Here is a 19847-nt window from a genome sequence, read left to right on the forward strand (position 1 = left end):
AATCTTTTTTCCACTGAAGCCTTGACCCTGCCCCCAAGAAGTCTGGTTAATTCTATCTCCCGCCTGAGACTCAGCTAAAATACCAGCTCCTCCATCCAAAAGGCCAGCCTCAATTTCCCCAGTGTGGGCTCAGTACCCCTTCTATAGGCTTCCTTAGTATGCTGCATTTCTTCGATCCCAGTGATTTATCCCAGTGATTTATCTCAGCATTTAGCACAATGCCTGGCCCTGGTGGGAGCTCAATCATAGTGAAATTAAAGACAGAGAACATTTAAGAGGAAAAAAAACAATAAAAGAAAAGCATATTTAAACATGAGATCATCATTTCAAAAAAAAGTTTTGTATTTACTTTTTCTAAAGATTATTCTCATTTTATCCCTAAGAACAAGAAAAAAAGTCACATATATATCCTTATTCTTAGATTTTTATCCTTAAGTAATATATAAAATCCTTATCTTATTCTTAGATTCTTATCCTTATTTGTAGATTATCCCTAAGAACAGGGGGAAAAAAAAAATCACAGTATGTATCATGAGTAAGGCATCAGCAAGTTGTTTGAAAATAAAAGGAAGTCTATAGGATTCTACAAAGTATGAACTGTTTATGGTCTCTAGAATGATGGATTTAACCTGTCATTTAAGACTTTACCAATAATCCTTACGCTATTAGTTACCTGATCCGAGATTTTATTCTCTGTGACACTCTTACAGATATCTTGGTTCCAGATAAAGCTATGTGTACATTCCACAGGCACACCCTCCAGAAGCAGCTGTCTAACTTTCTCATTATCTAAGAAGGAAAAGAAATAGCCTTCAAACCACGTCCTTTAGATTAATGAAGTCAAACTCTAAAAGTTGGCAGTAGAACTTTCATTCCAAGAAAATATTTATAGGCATTTACTTCTTTAGAAGAATGTACTTGATAAGAAATTAAATTATTCTTATAGTTGGTTTCATAATGTATGAAATAGCAAAAGGTCTTAAACTTTTTTCTTTGATATTTATCTTTTGTATATAAGATGGAAATATTAGGTTATCTAATTGCATCCATTTAGCAGTTCCCAATTTTTTTGGCACCAGGGACTGGTTTCATGGGAGACAGTTTTTCCATGGATGGATGGAGGGCGGAGCTCAGGCAGTGATGAGAGCAATGGGGAGCAGCTATAAATACAGATGAAGCTTCGAAGCTTCCCAGCATCCCCGCCGCTCACCTCCTGCTGTGCAGCCCCATTCCTAAGTTTCACGGAAGACAATTTTTCCACTGGTGTGAGGTGCCCTGGGGGCGGAGCTCAAGCAGCAGTGTGGCCTGGTTCCTAAAAGGCCACAGAGCAGTACTGGCCCTCAGCCCAGGGGTTGAGGACTACAGCTCTATAGAACTGCCTAATTTCATGTTTAAGATAATCAAATTCTAGGAACCACTGCAGAGGCAAACAATTCCTTAATAATATGCCATATTATCAGCACAAGCCAAATTTGAGCCACTGGCCCTTCAGGACTTTGCATCATTCCTAACCCAAGGATGGTGAGCCAACAGGTATCATCTTCTTCTGCCCCGTATTTCAAGTCTATGATTACCCATTTTTATTGAACTATCTATTCCTTTATGTAAAATGTATTTTCTTATTCCTTTAAAATAAGCATATTTTCTTATGAAACATGGTATTTCACCCTTTTAAATAAGCCACATCATGCTAGAAAGTACTCTAATAAAAAGCAGAAGGAACTTTTTCTTGATGGAAGAAAATTCCTACATGTGGTCATTTAATCATTAGGGGGAAAAATCTTCCAAATTTTATTTTGTTGGACTGAAGAATAAAGAAAAAATTAGACAATTTATGAGTTTGGGTTATGGTTCGAAAATGCCAACACAGAAACATCACTCAAAGGCACATACCTGCGTGGGTCTGATGGCTGGAAAAAAAAGTAAGTTAGAAGTGACTGAGCCATACTGTGACAGATTTCAGGGGAGAACAAAGTCAGAGAAAATTAAATTGATGAAAAGATCTGAAATGAAAGCTGCTTAATTAAAAGCCACAATGCTTCAGTACACTGCTCTTCCTCATGGAGATAACAATCAACAGACTGTCAAGTAACAGTGCTGTGTGCTACGCAAGTTCACATGGCCTGTCCAGGAACAAATAAGCTCCCTTTCCAACAGGGGTGGTCTGCCCAGAGCGCTTTCCTGTGGAGTGTTGCCACAGTTTTCAGTGACAGAATTGGGACTTAATTCAGACTGAGCTGCAAACAAAAGAGATGGCTGATACTTAGTGTGTAAAGGCACAGGAAAGAACCACCTCATCTTTATGCTAAAACATTATCATAAATAAATTAAAAAAAAAAAAAAGTAGATGGTATGCCCAGACAATGGAACACTATTCAGTGCTAAAAAGAAATGAGCTATCGAGCCATGAAAAGACACAGAGGAAACTTAAATGCACATTACTAAGTGAAAGAAGCCAATCTGAAAAGGCTACATAGTGTATGATTCTAACTATATAATATTCTGGAAAAGGCAAAACTATGGAGACAGTAAAGAGATCAGTGGTTGCTAGGGGTGGTGGGGAGAGAGGGATGAATAGACAGAAAACATAGGATTTTTAGGGCAGTGGAACCACTGTATATGATACTTTTATGGTGAATACATGTCATTACGCATTTCTCAAAACCCATAGACTGTATAACACCAAGAGTGAACCCTAATGTAAACTATGGACTTTGGGAGATGATAATGTGTCAACGTAGGTTTAGCTCTGAGAATATATATCACCACTTCAGGTTCTTCATGTACTTTCTCTTTTAAAAACTCTCTAATTCCCAGTACACACAAGATAAAGAGTTTGTTATCTGAATCAGGCAAACTCTGCTTTATGGTTTAAGCAGTACCAGAACTGGTCTTTTTTGTCAAAGTCAAAATAGGCAGAGGATGACTTCAGATATAGAAAGACAGGCTGGTAATATGTCAGAGAATTAATTTTCATGGCATCGTGATTTTGAGATTCTTTTGAGGATTAATCTTTTATTATTTGACTGAGCCCATCAAAGTATATTTCTAACTTTGGTTTTGAATTGTTTCCCTAGATGAAATGTTATATTTGTTAATAATATTAACATAATACTAATTCCTGGCCAGGCATGGTGGCACATGCCTGTAGTCCCAGCTACTTGGGAGGCTGAGGCAGAAGGATTGATTGAGCCTAGGAATTTGAGGTTGCTGTGAGCTAGGCTGATGCCACGGCACTCTAGCCAGGGCAACAGAGTGAGACTCTGCCTCAAAAAAAAAATAATAGGCCAGGCGCGTTGGCTCATGCCTATAATCCTAGCACTCTGGGAGGCCAAGGTGGGCGGATTGCTCGAGGTCAGGAGTTCGAAACCAGCCTGAGCAAGAGTGAGACCCTGTCTCTACTATAAATAGAAAGAAATTAATTGGCCAACTAACATATATATATAGAAAAAAATTAGCCGGGCATGCTGGCTCATGCCTGTAGTCCCAACTATTCGGGAGGCTGAGGCAGGAGGATCGCTTGAGCCCAGGAGTTTCACGTTGCTGTGAGCTAGGCTGACGCCATGGCACTCACTCTAGCCTGGGCAACAAAGCGAGACTCTGTCTCAAAAAAATAATAATAATAATTCCTTAAAATGTTTACTTCTTTATGTAGCTGACATACCAGATAAAATACTTATTCAAAGAAATTACTTAAAACAAGTTTTAATGAAATACTACAAAAATAACTAACAAGATGGTAACCTTTTATAGTAGAAATTAAATCATATTTTTCAGGTAAGCTTTAATACATAACTTCCTCATTGCAAAAAAGGATTTGATGTAGCAAGAGAAACTAAGTAGATTTCAACTATAGCTTTAAGATGATTATAATAGTCAGCATCTAATGGCATAGTAAATGCTGCAACTTTTATGTTACACCAGACCATTTTGGCATTAAAAAAGAAAAGCAAGCAAAAGAAAGAGGCAATGACTCATTGATTAAAGTCTTAGGCTCCATAATTAACTAACTTACCTATACATCTTCCAACTCTTCTCTCATCCAATCTACCTTTTATGTGAAGTTCTGACCGTAATTTATTGCCCCTTTAATAAGCTCACTACATGTGAAGAGGTAAAAAAAAAACCTCTGAAGTTGTTATGACACAAACCTGTATTTTTCCTTCAAATATTTACAAACTAATTTTAATTATTCTTCTAATTAATCATGTTAAATGATAGTAAATACAATGAGATATTATTACAATTGCTGCAAATTCCAGATCACACTAAAATTTTAGCCAGCCCCCTACCCACCATCCTACACCACCCCAACTAAAAAGCTTTCTCAGGCCACTCTACTCAGTCTAAATCAAGACATCTTACACTCCAGCACCTGGGATGGCCTTGCCAGGATTCGAACCTGGATCATCTGTATGGTCAGACAGAGGCTTCCACTGAGCACAAGACCAGCTTCGGGTGCAGATCCCTTCCTCACAATTAAAATTCTAAACGCCAGACGTTTTCAGAGAACCCAGTTTGCTGAGAGACAGGTTTTGCTAGAAACTAAAAATAGAGAACTCAGAAAACAAAATGAACATAAGGAACAGGCTACCTGTTTTACAGCTAAAAGACACTTCCACACATATCATCTCTGCTGATGATCATAACCACCTTATAAGGTAGGCAGCTAAAGGCCACTCTAATTTTTTACAGAGGAAGTTATTATAGAAATGTCAGAGACATAACTCTACTAATAGGATTGGATTGCTCAAAATAATAAGGAAAACCAGGGGTGTTTCAAGACTTTACCTTGGCATTTTTCTGGATCAGACAAAACTTTGGACTTCTTTTGAGGCAAATTTATTCGAGGATCCCCAACTGTCAGTCCCAGAATAGTACCTGCTGGAATTTCTGCTGGTGATGTTATTCCTTTAACAACAACAAAAGAACCAAAAAACAAAAAACAAAAGTAGACAGAAGGTCATTCATAATACATACATATTTGCTTATATTTTGAAATCTTTCAGATTTTCTAATGAAATTCTCTTCTTGGATAGATGATTTATGGTTTTTTGGTTTTTTTTGAGACAAAGTCTTGCTTTGTTGCCCAGGCTAGAGTGAGTGCTGTGGCATCAGCCTAGCTCACAGCAACCTCAAACTCCTGGGCTCAAGCAATCCTCCTGCCTCAGCCTCCCGAGTAGCTGGGACTACAGGCATGCGCCACCATGCCCGGCTAATTTTTTCTATATATATTAGTTGGCCAATTAATTTCTTTCTATTTATAGTAGAGATGGGGTCTCCCTCTTGCTCAGGCTGGTTTCGAACTCCTGACCTCCAGCAATCCGCCTGCCTCGGCCTCCCAGAGTGCTAGGATTACAGGCGTGAGCCACCGCGCCCGGCCTGGATAGATGATTTAAAAACATGTATTCCCTTTGTTCACATTGATACTCTTAGAGAATAAATTAACATTCATAAAGAGTCAAGTTCCTGGCAAAAAACATTAAACATACAAAGCGTTATTTTACAACATGAACAGATACACTGTGAGCACAGACACAGTCATACGCCAGTAAGCAGAGATTTTAGGTCAGTCCCTGGCATATGCATTCATCTATAATATCAGAACACTAGCTGTTTAGGATTTGAACATCTCACTTGTTTGCTGTTTCATAACCAAACATGAGCATAGTGTCTACTCACTGAGTTCCCTTTCTTGCTTCTCTGGCTGCATCATAACAAACAGCAGCAAGTTAAAAAGCAACACTACATCAGAGGTCCAACTGCAAAAGGCTCTTTTAACCCCTTTCCACCATTCCTTCCCTCCCCAGTACAACCCAGTATTCCCTATGTATACCTCCCAACAATTCAAAAATGGCTTCTTGTCTGCGATGAAGGGAAATGCTATCAGGACTCTTACAGGTTTCAATCCACCAATGGTGAGGGGTCTTCTCTGTGTCCTTGCCCTCCTGAAAAATAACAATTCCTATTCATTAGACAAATAATTAATCAGAATTAATAATTTCACTATGATTGTGATACGGCCCCACCTTTTTTTTTCTGTGTGTAGGAATGAATGTGTTATGGGGGAACCATGGAAGTTGCCACTATACTTAATATACTAATTAATACCAGACTAATTATTCTTCTAATTAGAGGCAAAGACACTGCATTACACTTCTCTCAAGATTTCCCATACCAGGAAAGTCATCCATGATTTTCCAGAGGGACAACCTACCTAAGATACTTCACACTCAGTCTCTCCTGAGCACAGTACCAACAAGAGAGGCCTATTCCTCTCCCATTTCCGCCAACTTCCTTATCTCCAATTTAAGCAATAAAACATTCCCCCATTCTTCACCAAAGGAAAACCAAACCAGTATCTTTAGAAGAAATCTTCAGATGAAGGATATATTAATACTACAGTATTCCTGGAAATGTTTAATAAGATATACAAACACATATAGTTTTTCTGGAGAGAACTAGAAATTGAGCAAAGTTTCTTTTTCTTTCTTTTTTTTCCTGAGACAGAGTCTTGCTCTGTCACCCTGGCTAGAGTGCAGTGGTATCATCATAGCTCACAGCAGCCTCAAACTCCTAGGCTCAAGCAATCCTCTTGCCTCAGCTTCCTGAGTAGCTGGGACTACAGGCACACAATAGCTAATTTTTCTATTTTTAGTAGAGACAAGGTCTTGCTCTTGCTCAGGCTGGTCTTGAACTCCTGAGCTGAAGCAATCCCCCCACCTCAGCCTCCCAGATTGCCAGGATAACAGGCATAAGCCACCATACCTTGCCTTGAGCCAGGTTTCAAAAAGCATTTCAAGTATCATGTGCATGCCAAGAAGGGAACCTATAGCCATGATTCATACTGAAGTTCACTGAAGTAGGATGTGTACCTACAGATTCTAAAGAAGCAACTTGTAACATAGGCACTGTTTACTCACAGAAACTCAGGAGGCACAATTTAGTGGTTTAGTGTACAGGCTTTAGAACTAAACTCCCTAGGTTCAAATCTTTACTCCACAACTTATTAGCTACCATGGAGCACCTTCTCTATCCTAAGAGAATTTGTCCCCTGTGCTAAGCAGTGGGGACAAATTAAAGAACAGGACCAACCCTGTCTTTGCCCTCATGAAGCTCATAGTCTGAGACATGGACATTACATAAATATGCAAACAAATCTACACATATAAAAGGAAATATGCAAGATGCTTTGAAAAGAACAGGAGAGAGATAATTTAACTTGGGGGATCAGGAAAGGATTCTAGAGGGAAATGATATAGATTGAAACTTGAAGAATGAGGAAGGTTCAGCCAAACAAAGAGTGATAGAGGCAGAATGTTCAGCAGGTGGGAAAAAAACAGGTGCAAAGGCTCTAAGGGAGACAAGAACTGACACATTCTAGAACCTGAAAGACCAGCATGGCTATAGTGTGGAAGGTGAGGAGAGATGAGGCCTCAGAAGCAAGAGGGGACAAGATTATACAGTTCACATTAATGGCTTTGAATTTTATCTTAAATACAATAAGAAGCTATACAAAAACCCTTCATTAGGAAGCAATAAGATGTGAATAAATTATTAAAAGATCACTCTGCCTCCTGCACGAAGAATGGTCTGAAAAGGGGGGAATAATGGAGGAAAGTTAAGAAGCTGCTCCAGTGTTCCAGGCAAGAGACAACAGTGACTTAGACTAGAGTGGAGACAATGAAGATGGAGAGCAGCCTGAGTAAGAGTGAGACCCCGTCTCTACAAAAAATTTAAAAATTAGGCAGGGCTCAGTGGCTCATGCCTGTAATCCTAGCACTCTGGGAGGCCGAGGCAGGCGGATTGCTTGAGGACAGGAGTTCGAAACCAGCCTGAGCAAGAGCAAGATCCCGTCTCTATTATAAATAGTAAGAAATTAATTGGCCAACTAATATATATAGAAAAAATTAGCCAGGCATGGTGGCGCATGCCTGTAGTCCCAGCTACTCGGGAGGCTGAGGCAGTAAGATTGCTTTAGCACAGGAGGAGTTTGAGGTTGCTGTGAGCTAGGCTGACACCACGGAACTCTCTCTAGCCTGGGCAACAAAGTGAGACTCTGTCTCAAAAAAAAAATTAAAAAATTAGCTAGGCATGGTGATGTGTGCCTACAGTCCCAGCTACTTGGGAGGCTGAGGCAGGAAGATTGCCTGAGCCCAGGAGTTTGAGGTTGCAGTGAGCTATGATGATACCACAGCACTATAGCCCAAGCAACAAGAGTGAGATCCTGTCTCCAAAACAAAAAGATGAAGACAAGTAGTTTTCTAAAGTATCTTTCTTCTAAAAATCTCAAAATTTGTTCAGCACTATCATCATATTTGACCATGACAGATCTGTGAGAAGTATAGGAACTGAAAAGTTAATTTCACTGAGACAGGAAAACAAACAGGCTCTGAATCCAGACTGTCAATTCCTAGTCTCTATGCTTTAGGCCTATGTTGTCCAACATAGTAGCTACTAGCCACAACAAGCTACTCACATTTAATTTTTAGTTAATTAAAATTAAATAAAGGTACAATTTGTTTGTCACTCTAGCCACATTTCAAATGCTCAATTGCTACATGTGGCTAGTAGCTATCATACTGGATAGCACAAAGGAACAGCATCCTCATAGAAAGTTCTGTTGGAAGTCCTGAGCTATAACCTAATGCTCTTAGCCTTTTTAGGGATCATAGATCCCTAAAACTAGCCTCAGAAAAGATGCATCACATAAATACAAACACACAAATATTGGCATACAATTTCAGAAATTTTAGGAACTCCCCACCTATGAAACAGAAGTTAAGACCCTTCTACAAGACTCAAAGCTGCAAGAGCAGTCTGTATTTAAATAAGTCCAGTCAATATATTTATTGTATCCACTCAGATGTGGTCTTCTAGATAGAAGAAGATAAAATCTTTGATAATAAGCATAAGTAGGCAAATAAGTATTTAAAAGTCATGGGCCAGGATGGGGTGTGGGGGCTCATGCCTGTAATCCCAGCACTTTGGGAAGCCAAGGTGGGAGGATAGCTTGCAGCCAGAAGTTCAAAATTAGCCTGGGCAACATAGTGAGACCTTGTCTCTATAAAAAAATTTAAAAATTAGCCAGGTGTGGTTGCCTACACCTGTAGTCCTGGCTACCTGGGAGGCTGAGGCAGGAGGTTCGCCTGAACAGAGGAGTGAGCTGTGAACGTACCACTGCACTCCAGCCCGGGCGATAGACAAAGCAAAATCCCATGTCTTTTTTTTTTTTTTTTTTTTTTTTTCTTTTTTTTTTCAGTGACTAAGTTCAGGAAAAAATCCCATGTCTTAAAACAAAAACAAAGCCAGAGCTCCAAATGTTACCAAATTACATATTAGGTTTCACAAATTTGCCAAGAAAAAGTAGACTAGAGTAAAACATTACAGTCACATTTATTCTTACCATATGGACAGAAGCAGTTTTCAGCGCCTCAGTTAGGATGGAGTGGGAAAGTGGACCAATCAGCCGGAATCTGTTCATCTCCATCGTCAAATCACTAAAAAAGAGAAAAAGTCTTAAAATGGAAACTGCCATCAGGTACAAGGTCTGTGCCACTGGCAAAAATGAGTCTTTGCTGAAAATGTTCAGCAAATTCAACCCGTACCTGATTAGAATGCCTGTAGTTGGAGAGATCCAAGAATGTGGTTGACAGGGATCTCTAGTCCCATCACCAACAATTTTTTTAATTGGTCTAGAATTTTCTCCATCATCTTTCCTTTTTCTTTTCTTGCCAATCTTCTCATCAAGCACTTCAGTTTCGCTTTTTTCTTGGAATGGTGTCAGAAGTGGATCAGGGATGCAGACAGCTGATTTGATGGGTTCCATACAATGACACACTGCTTTTATTTCCTCTAAGATATCCTAAGGATATATTTAAACATTTACTTTTAAATTTTGAAATTTAAACATATTCTTACAAATTTAGTTGGTTTAGTTTATGTTATTTTTTTATCCCTTTAAAAATTCACATTTGTTATCCCTTCACAAATTAAGTTTATCATCATCAAAATGCTTTTTTGGTTTTTCTAAGTAGTGCCTGGCACTTGAAACAACATAAATCTGGCCAAATTTAAAAGAAAAGGCAGTGAGTATGCTAAAGAAGGGAAGCTAAGCTAAATACAGTGTGAAAAATAATCAGAATTATTCAAAACAGTTTCTTATTATTAAGTAGGTTCTACCAAGCACCTAGATATCAAAGAACCAGTTCAGGAATAAAGGAAGCATTCGTTCAAATTCAACACTTTCAAATCTGTACCCTAAGGTTGGTTTTCATCTCCACTTCTGCTTATGACTTACAAAAAATGAGAGGTCAAGATTTGCTTCATTCTAGAACATGAACAAGTTCTGGGGATCTTATGTACAACACGAGTGGTGATGGATATGTTAATTAATTTGATTGTGGTAATCATTATTCAATGTTTATATATATCATATCATCACATTGTACATCTCTGATATATTCAAATTTTGTCAATTAAATGTTTTAAAATTAAAATTTTAAAAAAATTTAATTTGCTTCCTTCAATATTTATACCGTTCCTTTCCATCCAAATATCTAACTATCAGGCAAACTTTTATATCATTTAAATTTCTATAGTATTGACTACCAATGGCAATTAAGAACGCAGTGATAGAATGACAGAAAAATAACCTAAAGGATCATACCTGTTTAAGAGTTGGATGCAGCCAGATCCACAACTGCCTGCTCTTAGAGGTATCACTAGAGGTCCTTTTAGGCTTCCAGATAAATGTAACCGGCCCAAGCATTTCTCTGGGATATTTATTTGCCCGGTAAAGCACCAGGCTCCCTTGGCGCTTTCCGGATAAGCAGTGAACTGCTGCAAATGTCAATCCTGACAGAAACAAAAGCAAAATTCCATGATTCCAAGTGTTGAGACTGCAATCCTATTTCCTGATAGCCAGACTGTTATTTATTATCAATAAATATCAAATTATTAATAAATTATTGGGATGAAGTTTTGGTTTTGAGCATTACTTATATCAAAGCCTAGCAAACAATAAGTTCTCAATAAATATTAAATAAATGATTTAATAAGAGTTTCAAGTTTCTTTGTGCCTCAGTTTACTCTATCAGAAAAACTGCTCTCTCATTTTACACTTGGCAATGTTACAAATTTAAAAGTTATCCCAACTTTTCTTAAATTCATTGGGAACAAGAAGCATCCTACACATTTTTATATATGTTTAAATTCCAAAATGCTTACAGTAGACACTTGTTCATAAAATGCATAAATATACAAAGACTAAAATAGGACTCAGCTTTGAAACAAGTTTACCTGTGTCTATGCTACACATTGGAGAAAGTGCCTTTAGTATTTCTTCCTCTTTGCCCTTCAACTCCAAACAACAGTAGTAGGATAAATCCTGCACAAAGGGGGAGACGCAATTAAATACTTAGGAATTGACATGGGGCTGTTAAGAAGACAAAACTGTTAAGAAGACAAAAGCCACATCAAAAAACCTGTAGATTCTGCTGTAGCATATGGCCTAAAAAAAAAAAAAAAACCTGTAGAGGTCCAAGACACAGAAAAAATTGCTAACACTGTTTTCATATGTTAAAATCTAAAAAATGACAGGGAGGGGAGGAGTCTAAACCTGTCCATTCTTACCTATTTCATTAGCAAACATTCTTAAAACAATTTGAATCAAAATCAAAATGAATCTCCATTTAAATGTAAATTATATTGTCCTACATTTTACAAAGAAAATCTGTGTTTTATCCCATATTCTAATAGGCAAGTTCTACACAGGGTACATAACTGCTATTTCTCAGTAAAGGATCAATCATCTCCAAAATCTATATGAGATAAAGAAACCAGAGTAGAATAAGCCAGTAATAAATTCTGCAAAACTATGCTAAGGTTGCTTACTCTGGTTGGCTAATTCAGGACCCCAAGATTACTTAACACTGAGCCTAGAGATACAATGTTGCAATTAATTTATCCCATATTCCTCCCATGCTCAGTCTTGACCATGATGTGCAACTATGACTGAGCAAAGTACAAGGAAAAATAAGAGTAGTAACTTACAAATTTAGTTAAGATGGAGAAGGATCAGATGGAGAAGGATCAGACGGAGCTAATGAAATCAATGTTAAAAGTTCTTAATAGTTATAACAGCAGCTATAATAATAGTTATAACAGTTAATAGTCACTGAAGTACCATGTACTGGGTTAATTCCATTACATGGATTGTCATTTAGTCCTCCAAACAACCTGATGTACCAAGTATGGTTATCTTATCTGACAGATGAGGACACCAGGACACAGAGATTGTTACTTGAACAAAGCCATATAATCAGGAAGCCAGCATTCAAATCAGGCTCACTGACCCCCCCCAAACCAACCCCTCTGCATAGTACCTTTAAGCAATTTCAGTGCAGCAACTGGAACTAAAAGGCAAATTATAGCCATGATTCTGACAACTCACATTAATCAGTGTGATCACTCACACACAGACATCTTCCCATCAACATGACTCATGCCCAGCTGTCTGTGGCCAGATGAACCTCACCTGAATTTGTACAACCAGGTCACAGCAGAGAATAATGGTTAAAAGCATGGAACTCTGGAGTCAGGCTACCTAGGCTCAAATGTCAGCTTCACCAGTCACTGGCTGTTACCATCATTAGTAAAGCACCTAACCCCTCTGTACCTCAGTTTCCTCATCTGTTAAATGGAAGTAACAGTAACTACTTACCTCGTACTGTTGTTGCAAAGATTAAATCAGTAAACACATGTAAAGCACTTAAACCAGCACTGGGCATCTATAAGCACTTGAAACTATGTTATTTTTAGTTATTTTTATTACTTAGGGCTGTTCAAATGTTAAGAAGATAGCTGATAATTTCAGCAAAAATCCTGTCCCAAATGAGAAGTAATTCTTTGGCAGAGTATAGTGGAAAAAGGCCAGGGAATCAGCTGCCCAAGAGCTATCTTGGCCACCAACAAACTGAGTGACCCTGGGCAAGTCACTTTTTCTCTCTAGAACACAGCTTCTTCAATGTAAATAAGGGATTTAACTATAATCTATGATGCCTGCTGCTGAGGTCTCAAATCAAAGGCTCTTAAAAGGTTCTTATATTCACTTCTCATGCATTAAAATGGCCATTATAAAAAAAAATCAGAAAATAACAAGTATAGATGAGCATGTAGAGAAATTAAAACCCTTGCACATTGCTGGTGGGAATGTAAAATGGTGCAGCTACTACAGAAAACGGTAAGGGGGTACCTCAAAAAATTAACACAGAATTACCATATGATCCAGCAATTCTACCTCTGAGTATATATCCAAAAGACCTAAAAGCAGGGACTTTAATGATATTTGTACACCATGTTCACAGCAGCATTATTCACAACAGCCAAAAGGTAGAGGTAACCCAAGTGTCCATCAACAGCTGTATGGATAAACAAGATGTGGTATATACCTATAATGAAATATTATTTAGCCTTAAAAGAGAAGAAAATTCTGACACATGCTACAACATGGATGAACTTTGAAGACATTATGATAAATGAAATAAGCCAGTCACAAAAGAACAAATATTATATGAGTCCATGTATATGGACTCATGTATATGATGTACCTATAGGAGTCAAGTTAAATGACAAAAAGTAGAATGGTGGTTGCTAGGACTGGGGAGAGGAAGGAATGGGGCATGAAGTGTTTATAGTTTCAGTTTGGGAACATGAAAAAGTTCTGGGCCAGGCGCAGTGGCTCACACCTGTAATCCTAGTACTCTGGGAGGCTGAGGTGGGAGGATCGCTCAAGGTCAGGAGTTCGAGACCAGCCTGAGCAAGAGCAAGACCCCATCTCCACTAAAAATAGAAAGAAATTAATTGGGCAACTAAAAATATATAGAAAAATTAGCCAGGCACATGGTGGCACATGCCTGTAGTCCTAGCTACTCGGTAGGCTGAGACAGGAGGATAGCTTGAGCCCAGGAGTTTGAGGTTGCTGTGAGCTAGACTGATGCCACGGCACTCTAGCCCAGCAACAGAGAGACTCTGTCTCAAAAAAAAAAAAAAAAGTTCTGGAAATGGATGGTGATGATGGTTGCACAACATTAATGTACCTAATGCCACAGAACTGTACACTTAAAAATGCTTAAATGGTAAATTTTATGTTATGTATATTTAATCACAATTTTTTAAAAAAGGTTCTTATATTGATTTTTCTGCTATATTGTTCTCAAGGGGTATCAGAGGACACCAATACCAATGGCTTTCAAAACTTGGCCAAGGCCATCCTGTCATTGAAAGATACACCTTTGGCTTCAAAGAACAAATTTTTTAAAATGTACTGGAAGAAAGAGAAAGCAACTGAATTGGCTACTGGGAAGAGGTGGCAATCAGGTAAATACTATTAAGGGGCTTTAAAACAAACTGTCCTCTCAAAGAATTTAAAATTTTAAACTTCCTTCTCACATCCCACTGAATCATAAGCACCCAGACCAGCATTTTGAACACCGCTCAGGGTACACAGTAGGTTCTGAAATATCTACTGATGATGAATGACAACTAGATTAATCCAAAGAAATCTTGAAAATTACCAAGACCTGCATGGTCTATTTCCTACTTATTTCTCCAGTCTAATCTCACCCTCATGTTAGCCTTGCTCTCAATTCTCATCATCTGTGTCACACAGAATTTATTTCAGTTCTTCACTCTCCTCTGGCTTCCTTCTGCCTTCCCTACTCTGCCATCTTATCCCTGAGAGCTCAGCTCACACATCACTTCCAGAGGGAGCCTTCCAGTTCCCCTGTTAGAAAGGCTCATCATACTGTGTGCTTTCCCTTACAGTCATATTTGGCTAATTATTTGATTATTGCCAGTCTCCCTCATGAATTATAGGCTGCTTCATCTCCAGCATCTAGCAAAAGGCCTCGTGCCTAGGAATCATTTCTAAAATGAATAACCTCATAAACAGTGCTTTGGCATACCAAGAACTATTCTCAAAGTCCATTCCAAAAATGGTCTAAACAAAAATAGAAAGCCCATTGGAAAAGCTCACCTGAAGGAGGCAACGGTTCGTCATGGCTCGATAGCAGGCTCTGTGGCTCTTCACTGTTGGCCTCTCCCCGAGGCAGTAGCCCCACTTCTTGACCATGTGAAACCGCTTTGCATGCCAGATGTGAGTTTCTAACCATTTGTTCTTCTTTTGTCTAAGGTTAAATTCTAGTGTCTTGTTTATGTGACATCTTCGAGCTTTATGGCATTTATTTTTTGAATGTTCTTTCTTCTGATGTACAGCTTTCTCCGCCTATAGTTTCAAGAAGAGAGGCAGATCCCAGTTAGTAAGAATCACAAAACAAAGTTAACTTAGCAATGCAAATAAATAACTTTAAGATTTAGGGTAGTACTTTATCAACCCCATCAGTTTGCTTAATTTTTTAACTTGGTGGTTGCTCCAATGTAAGCAAAGAAGGGAGACAATGGAAAGAGTTGAAGTTTTAGAGATAGGCAAACCTAGGAAGGAAGCACAGCTCTGTCACTCACCAAATGGACAAGTTTTGTTGACTATGAAGATTAAAATACTTATAAAATGCCCAACACAGTAACACAGGCTTAATGTAGCTATTAATATTAAACAGCAAGAGAGGATAAAACAAATACTAGATCTTGTTGATGTTTTAACCTGTAAGATTATAATTAAATGAAAAACTTAACACCAAAAACATAAAAATGGTGAAAACCTGCACTTTTATTTCAGTTAGGCTACAGTGAAATGCTAACTGCTGTTACTGGGAAACAGACCTTACATTAAATATATAAAGTATTAAACTCCTGGTTCGTTTTCACTCTTAATCTCTTCCATAACCAAGCTAAACTTTTGTGAAAAAAAATTACTCTCCATTAGTCTGTGAGCCACTTAAGGATAAGGACTTTACTTTGTTGAACTCTAACCCCACCATCAGCATTATCAGTATATAGAAGACTGCTCAATAGATTTTGAATCAATTAATAAAGACACGGGTGGCTTAAACAGCCTTACAATGTTCAAGTCCAGAATTTTGGTAAAGCCAAAACACAGTGAGACTTATACAACAATTATAACCAAGTCCAGGTTTTCAACTTTGAAAAAGTCAAAAGGCAAATGCTAAGCAATGATGCTTACCCAAGCTGGCCAAGCCCCCAAAACACAGATCCAAAACTACTTATCTGGTAAGAAGGTCAGAATTTTTTTTTAAATGTGGCAGGGGAATATCAACTATTCAACACCCTTAAAAAACAGGAGTTCCAGCTTTCGTTGCCAATAGTGTGCACGCAAACATGGTGAACGTTCCTAAAACCCGCCAGACTTTCTGTAAGAAATGTGGCAAGCACCAACCTCACAAAGTGACACAATACAAGAAGGGCAAGGATTCTCTGTATGCCCAGGGAAAGCGGCATCATGACAGGAAGCAGAGTGGCTACGGTGGACATACTAAGCTGATTTTCCAGAAAAAGGCTAAAACTACAAAGAAGACTGTGCTGAGGATTGAGTGTGTCGAGCCCAGCTGCAGATCTAAGAGAATGCTGGCTATTAAGAGATGCAAGCATTTTGAACTGGGAGAAGATAAGAAGAGAAAGGGCCAAGTGATCTAGTTCCAAGCATCTTTTGTTTTATTATGAAGATAATAAAATCTTGAGGATATGTTAATTACTTCATTTGGTTGGACTTTTGGGAGGGAATAAACTAGAGCCAAAATAAAATTTGGCTGGGTGGGTATTAAGGGTTGGATAATGATTAAAACAAAAATATGCAAAAAAAAAAAAAAAAAAGGCATGCCACAATAAGTATTTGAAATGCTATATTTCAAAGCAGCTGTAATGTCCAACTGCCTGCTAATTTGGCTGGGTGGGTATTAAGGGTTGGATAATGATTAAAACAAAAATATGCAAAAAAAAAAAAAAAAAGGCATGCCACAATAAGTATGTTGTTTTCTGATTTCATTTTAATAAATTCTATTAGGTCAATACCTCATAATTCCTTCTAGCAAATATTAACCCAAACATTTACACTACATGAAACTGCTACCTCCTTCTGGGCGATCTCTTGTAACCGTCTAGGAAGGCGTTTGACATTGTGGCTCATGGCTCTCCGACGCATGTGCCGTGGCAGAGTCTGGAAAACCAGTGAATTAGAAGACTTCTGGGTTACAGCTTTTAACATAGCACTGATTTCTGCAGCTCGTGCTTGAGCAAAAGTAGAAGCTGTTGAAGGAAATGACAATGTCATTAAAAACACTTGAGCAAAAGCAGAAGCTATTGAAGGAAGTGACAATGTCATTAAAAACAAGTCTTGAATCAGAACTAGTTTTTCTGGTGGATTTCAGAAGGAAGACAGACATGAAGCACATGAGCTTACAATTCACCCACCACCCTAACCCCCTTTTAGATGAACACTGATAGTGGTTATTTCTGTTATACCACTTGGAGATTATTTTTCTTCAACTTTTGCATTTCTACAAGGATTTCTCAAATTTTCTATAAGGATTCAGATTCACTTTTCTCATCAGAAAAAAAGTGTAAAAACAACTTTTACAGAGATTTTGGCCGGGTGCGGTGGCTCACGCCTGTAATCCTAGCACTCTGGGAGGCCGAGGCGGGCGGATTGCTCGAGGTCAGGAGTTCGAAACCAGCCTGAACAAGAGCGAGACCCCGTCTCTACTATAAAAATAGAAAGAAATTAATTGGCCAACTAATATATATATATAAAAAATTAGTTGGGCATGGTGGTGCATGCCTGTAGTCCCAGCTACTCGGGAGGCTGAGGCAGAAGGATTGCTTGAGCCAGGAGATTGAGGTTGCTGTGAGCTAGGCTGACGCCATGGCACTCACTCTAGCCTAGGCAACAAAGCGAGAGTCTGTCTCAAAAAAAAAAAAAAAAAAAAAAAAAAAAACAACTTTTACAGAGATTTTAAAAACAGGGGTCTACATGCAGTACAGTACATGCAATATGTATACATGCAATATAATTACAATCATTTTTTAATATGTATTTTTTTTTAGTTGTCCAGCTAATTTCTTTCTATATTTTTATTAGAGAGGCGGTCTTGCTCTTGCTCAGGCTGGTCTTGAACTCCTGAGCTCAAACCGTCCTCCACCTTGGCCTTCCAGAGTGCTAGGATTACCGGCGTGAGCCACCACGCCCAGCCAAGAAAAAACAAAATTTTAACAGTAGTTTTGACTCCAAGAGGTTTTTTCTTTAATATTTTCTGCTTTTTCCAAATATGTGACCATTATTATTAGTTTTCTTTATTAAAAAATAGACTCTTTTTTTGAAGAGTAAACAGGGTGCTGGGGGAATTTAAGTGAATTCCTCCAAGAAGGCATAAAGAGAGACCATGGCCTGGCATGGTGGCTCATGCCTGTAATCCTACCACTCTGGGAGGCTAAGGTGGGTGGATCGCTTTATCTCAGGAGCTCGAGACCAGCCTGAGCAAGAGCGAGACCCCGTCTCTACTAAAAAAATAGAAAGAAGCCGGGCGCGGTGGCTCACGCCTGTAATCCTAGCTCTCTGGGAGGCTGAGGCGGGCGGATTGCTCGAGGTCAGGAGTTCGAAACCAGCCTGAGCAAGAGCGAGACCCCGTCTCTACTATAAATAGAAAGAAATTAATTGGCCAACTAATATATATAGAAAAAATTAGCCGGGCATGGTGGCGCATGCCTGTAGTCCCAGCTACTTGGGAGGCTGAGGCAGAAGGATTGCTTGAGCCAGAAGTTTGAGGTTGCTGTGAGCGAGGCTGACGCCACGGCACTCACTCTAGCCTGGGCAACAAAGTGAGACTCTGTCTCAAAAAAAAAAAAAAAAAAAAAAAAAAATAGAAAGAAATTAGCCAGACAACTAAAAATATATAGAAAAAAAATTAGCCGGGCATGGTAGTACATGCCTGTAGTCCCAGCTACTCGGGATGCTGAGGCAGGAGGATCACTCAAGACCAGGAGTTTGAGGTTGCTGTGAGGCTAATGCCATGGCACTCTAGCCAGGGCAACACAGTAAGACTCTGTCTCAAAATAAATAAAGAGAGAGCAGAAGGCACATCTGAGGTGTGTATGAGGAATATGGGGTTTTAATGTGGTAGTGGGGATGAGGATGTTGGGGGAAAACAGGAGATGAGGCTGGAAAGGACCTGGAGACAGGCCCTTTAAATAAAGGTCTTCGTTGCCATTTGCCATTCGAGTGTATTAAATTTGGCTCCACCTTTGGAGAATGCTATGCTGAGTGTAGACAGTACATTTAAAGGGGTGGAGGCAGGAGGTTAAGACAAGGTGGAACAGTTCACAAAGACTTGTAAGAAGATGGGTAAGAGAAAGTGAGACAAACTGAAGAAGGGAGAGCCATTAAGCCCAAGGAAGCTATTACCAAAGTCCAGGATAGAGGTGAGAAGGGCCCAAAGTAGAGGAGCAGAGGAGAGGGGTGGGGAGGCAGAGCCAAGACACTGAAGAGAGCAATTTGTTGGCATAGCTGGCTGTACTACAAACAAAGGGCTCATAATACAATCCAACTTCACTTCACTTCTTTACCAATACCTACCAGTTATATACTTGGGAATCTCCTGAGAAGTGCCCTCGGGACCTGCTTTCCATCCTCCTTTTTTTTTAAACGTGACTCTGGAGGAAGACTGCTCACTCACATGAGGTTCAGGCAGTGAATGGGCAATGATTTTGGTTTGCCGCTGTCGTGAAGTTCCAGGATGAGGCTCTAGTATATTTTCAAAAGGAAAACAAAAAGAAATATGTCATTCTTATCAGAGATAAAAATTACAGTGGAAAACTAACATTTGTTGGATGGCAACACTGGTCATGCTTTTAGTCCCACAACCACCATATAAGGTAAC

At 38.9% G+C, this 19847-nt stretch overlaps 2 protein-coding genes across 2 annotated transcripts in view; one reads left to right on the forward strand and one right to left on the reverse strand.

Moving 5' to 3' along the window:
* Positions 1-19847, reverse strand: part of POP1 (POP1 ribonuclease P/MRP subunit) — a 41280-nt gene that overhangs the window by 12760 nt on the left and 8673 nt on the right. Inside the window, exons 3-12 of the mRNA XM_012761995.3 lie at positions 19544-19711; positions 17045-17220; positions 15038-15286; positions 11302-11389; positions 10670-10857; positions 9609-9865; positions 9407-9500; positions 5837-5948; positions 4792-4911; positions 674-789 (exon numbers count right to left, since the gene is read on the reverse strand). Coding sequence (XP_012617449.2) covers positions 674-789; positions 4792-4911; positions 5837-5948; positions 9407-9500; positions 9609-9865; positions 10670-10857; positions 11302-11389; positions 15038-15286; positions 17045-17220; positions 19544-19711 — 1568 coding nt within the window. The remainder of the gene's footprint in view (positions 1-673; positions 790-4791; positions 4912-5836; positions 5949-9406; positions 9501-9608; positions 9866-10669; positions 10858-11301; positions 11390-15037; positions 15287-17044; positions 17221-19543; positions 19712-19847) is intronic.
* LOC105869880 (large ribosomal subunit protein eL42-like) lies at positions 16297-16611 on the forward strand. Its single transcript, XM_012761999.2, has one exon. The coding sequence runs from the start codon at positions 16297-16299 to the stop codon at positions 16609-16611; it is 315 nt and encodes a 104-aa protein (XP_012617453.1).

The sequence above is a fragment of the Microcebus murinus genome, chromosome 7, assembly GCF_040939455.1.
Source record: "Microcebus murinus isolate Inina chromosome 7, M.murinus_Inina_mat1.0, whole genome shotgun sequence".
Classification (NCBI taxonomy): Eukaryota; Metazoa; Chordata; class Mammalia; order Primates; family Cheirogaleidae; genus Microcebus; species Microcebus murinus.

Coding starts and splice junctions, on each gene's coding strand:
- LOC105869880 (XM_012761999.2), top strand. CDS start 16,297: ATGGTGAACGTTCCTAAAACCCGCCAGACTTTCTGTAAGAAATGTGGC.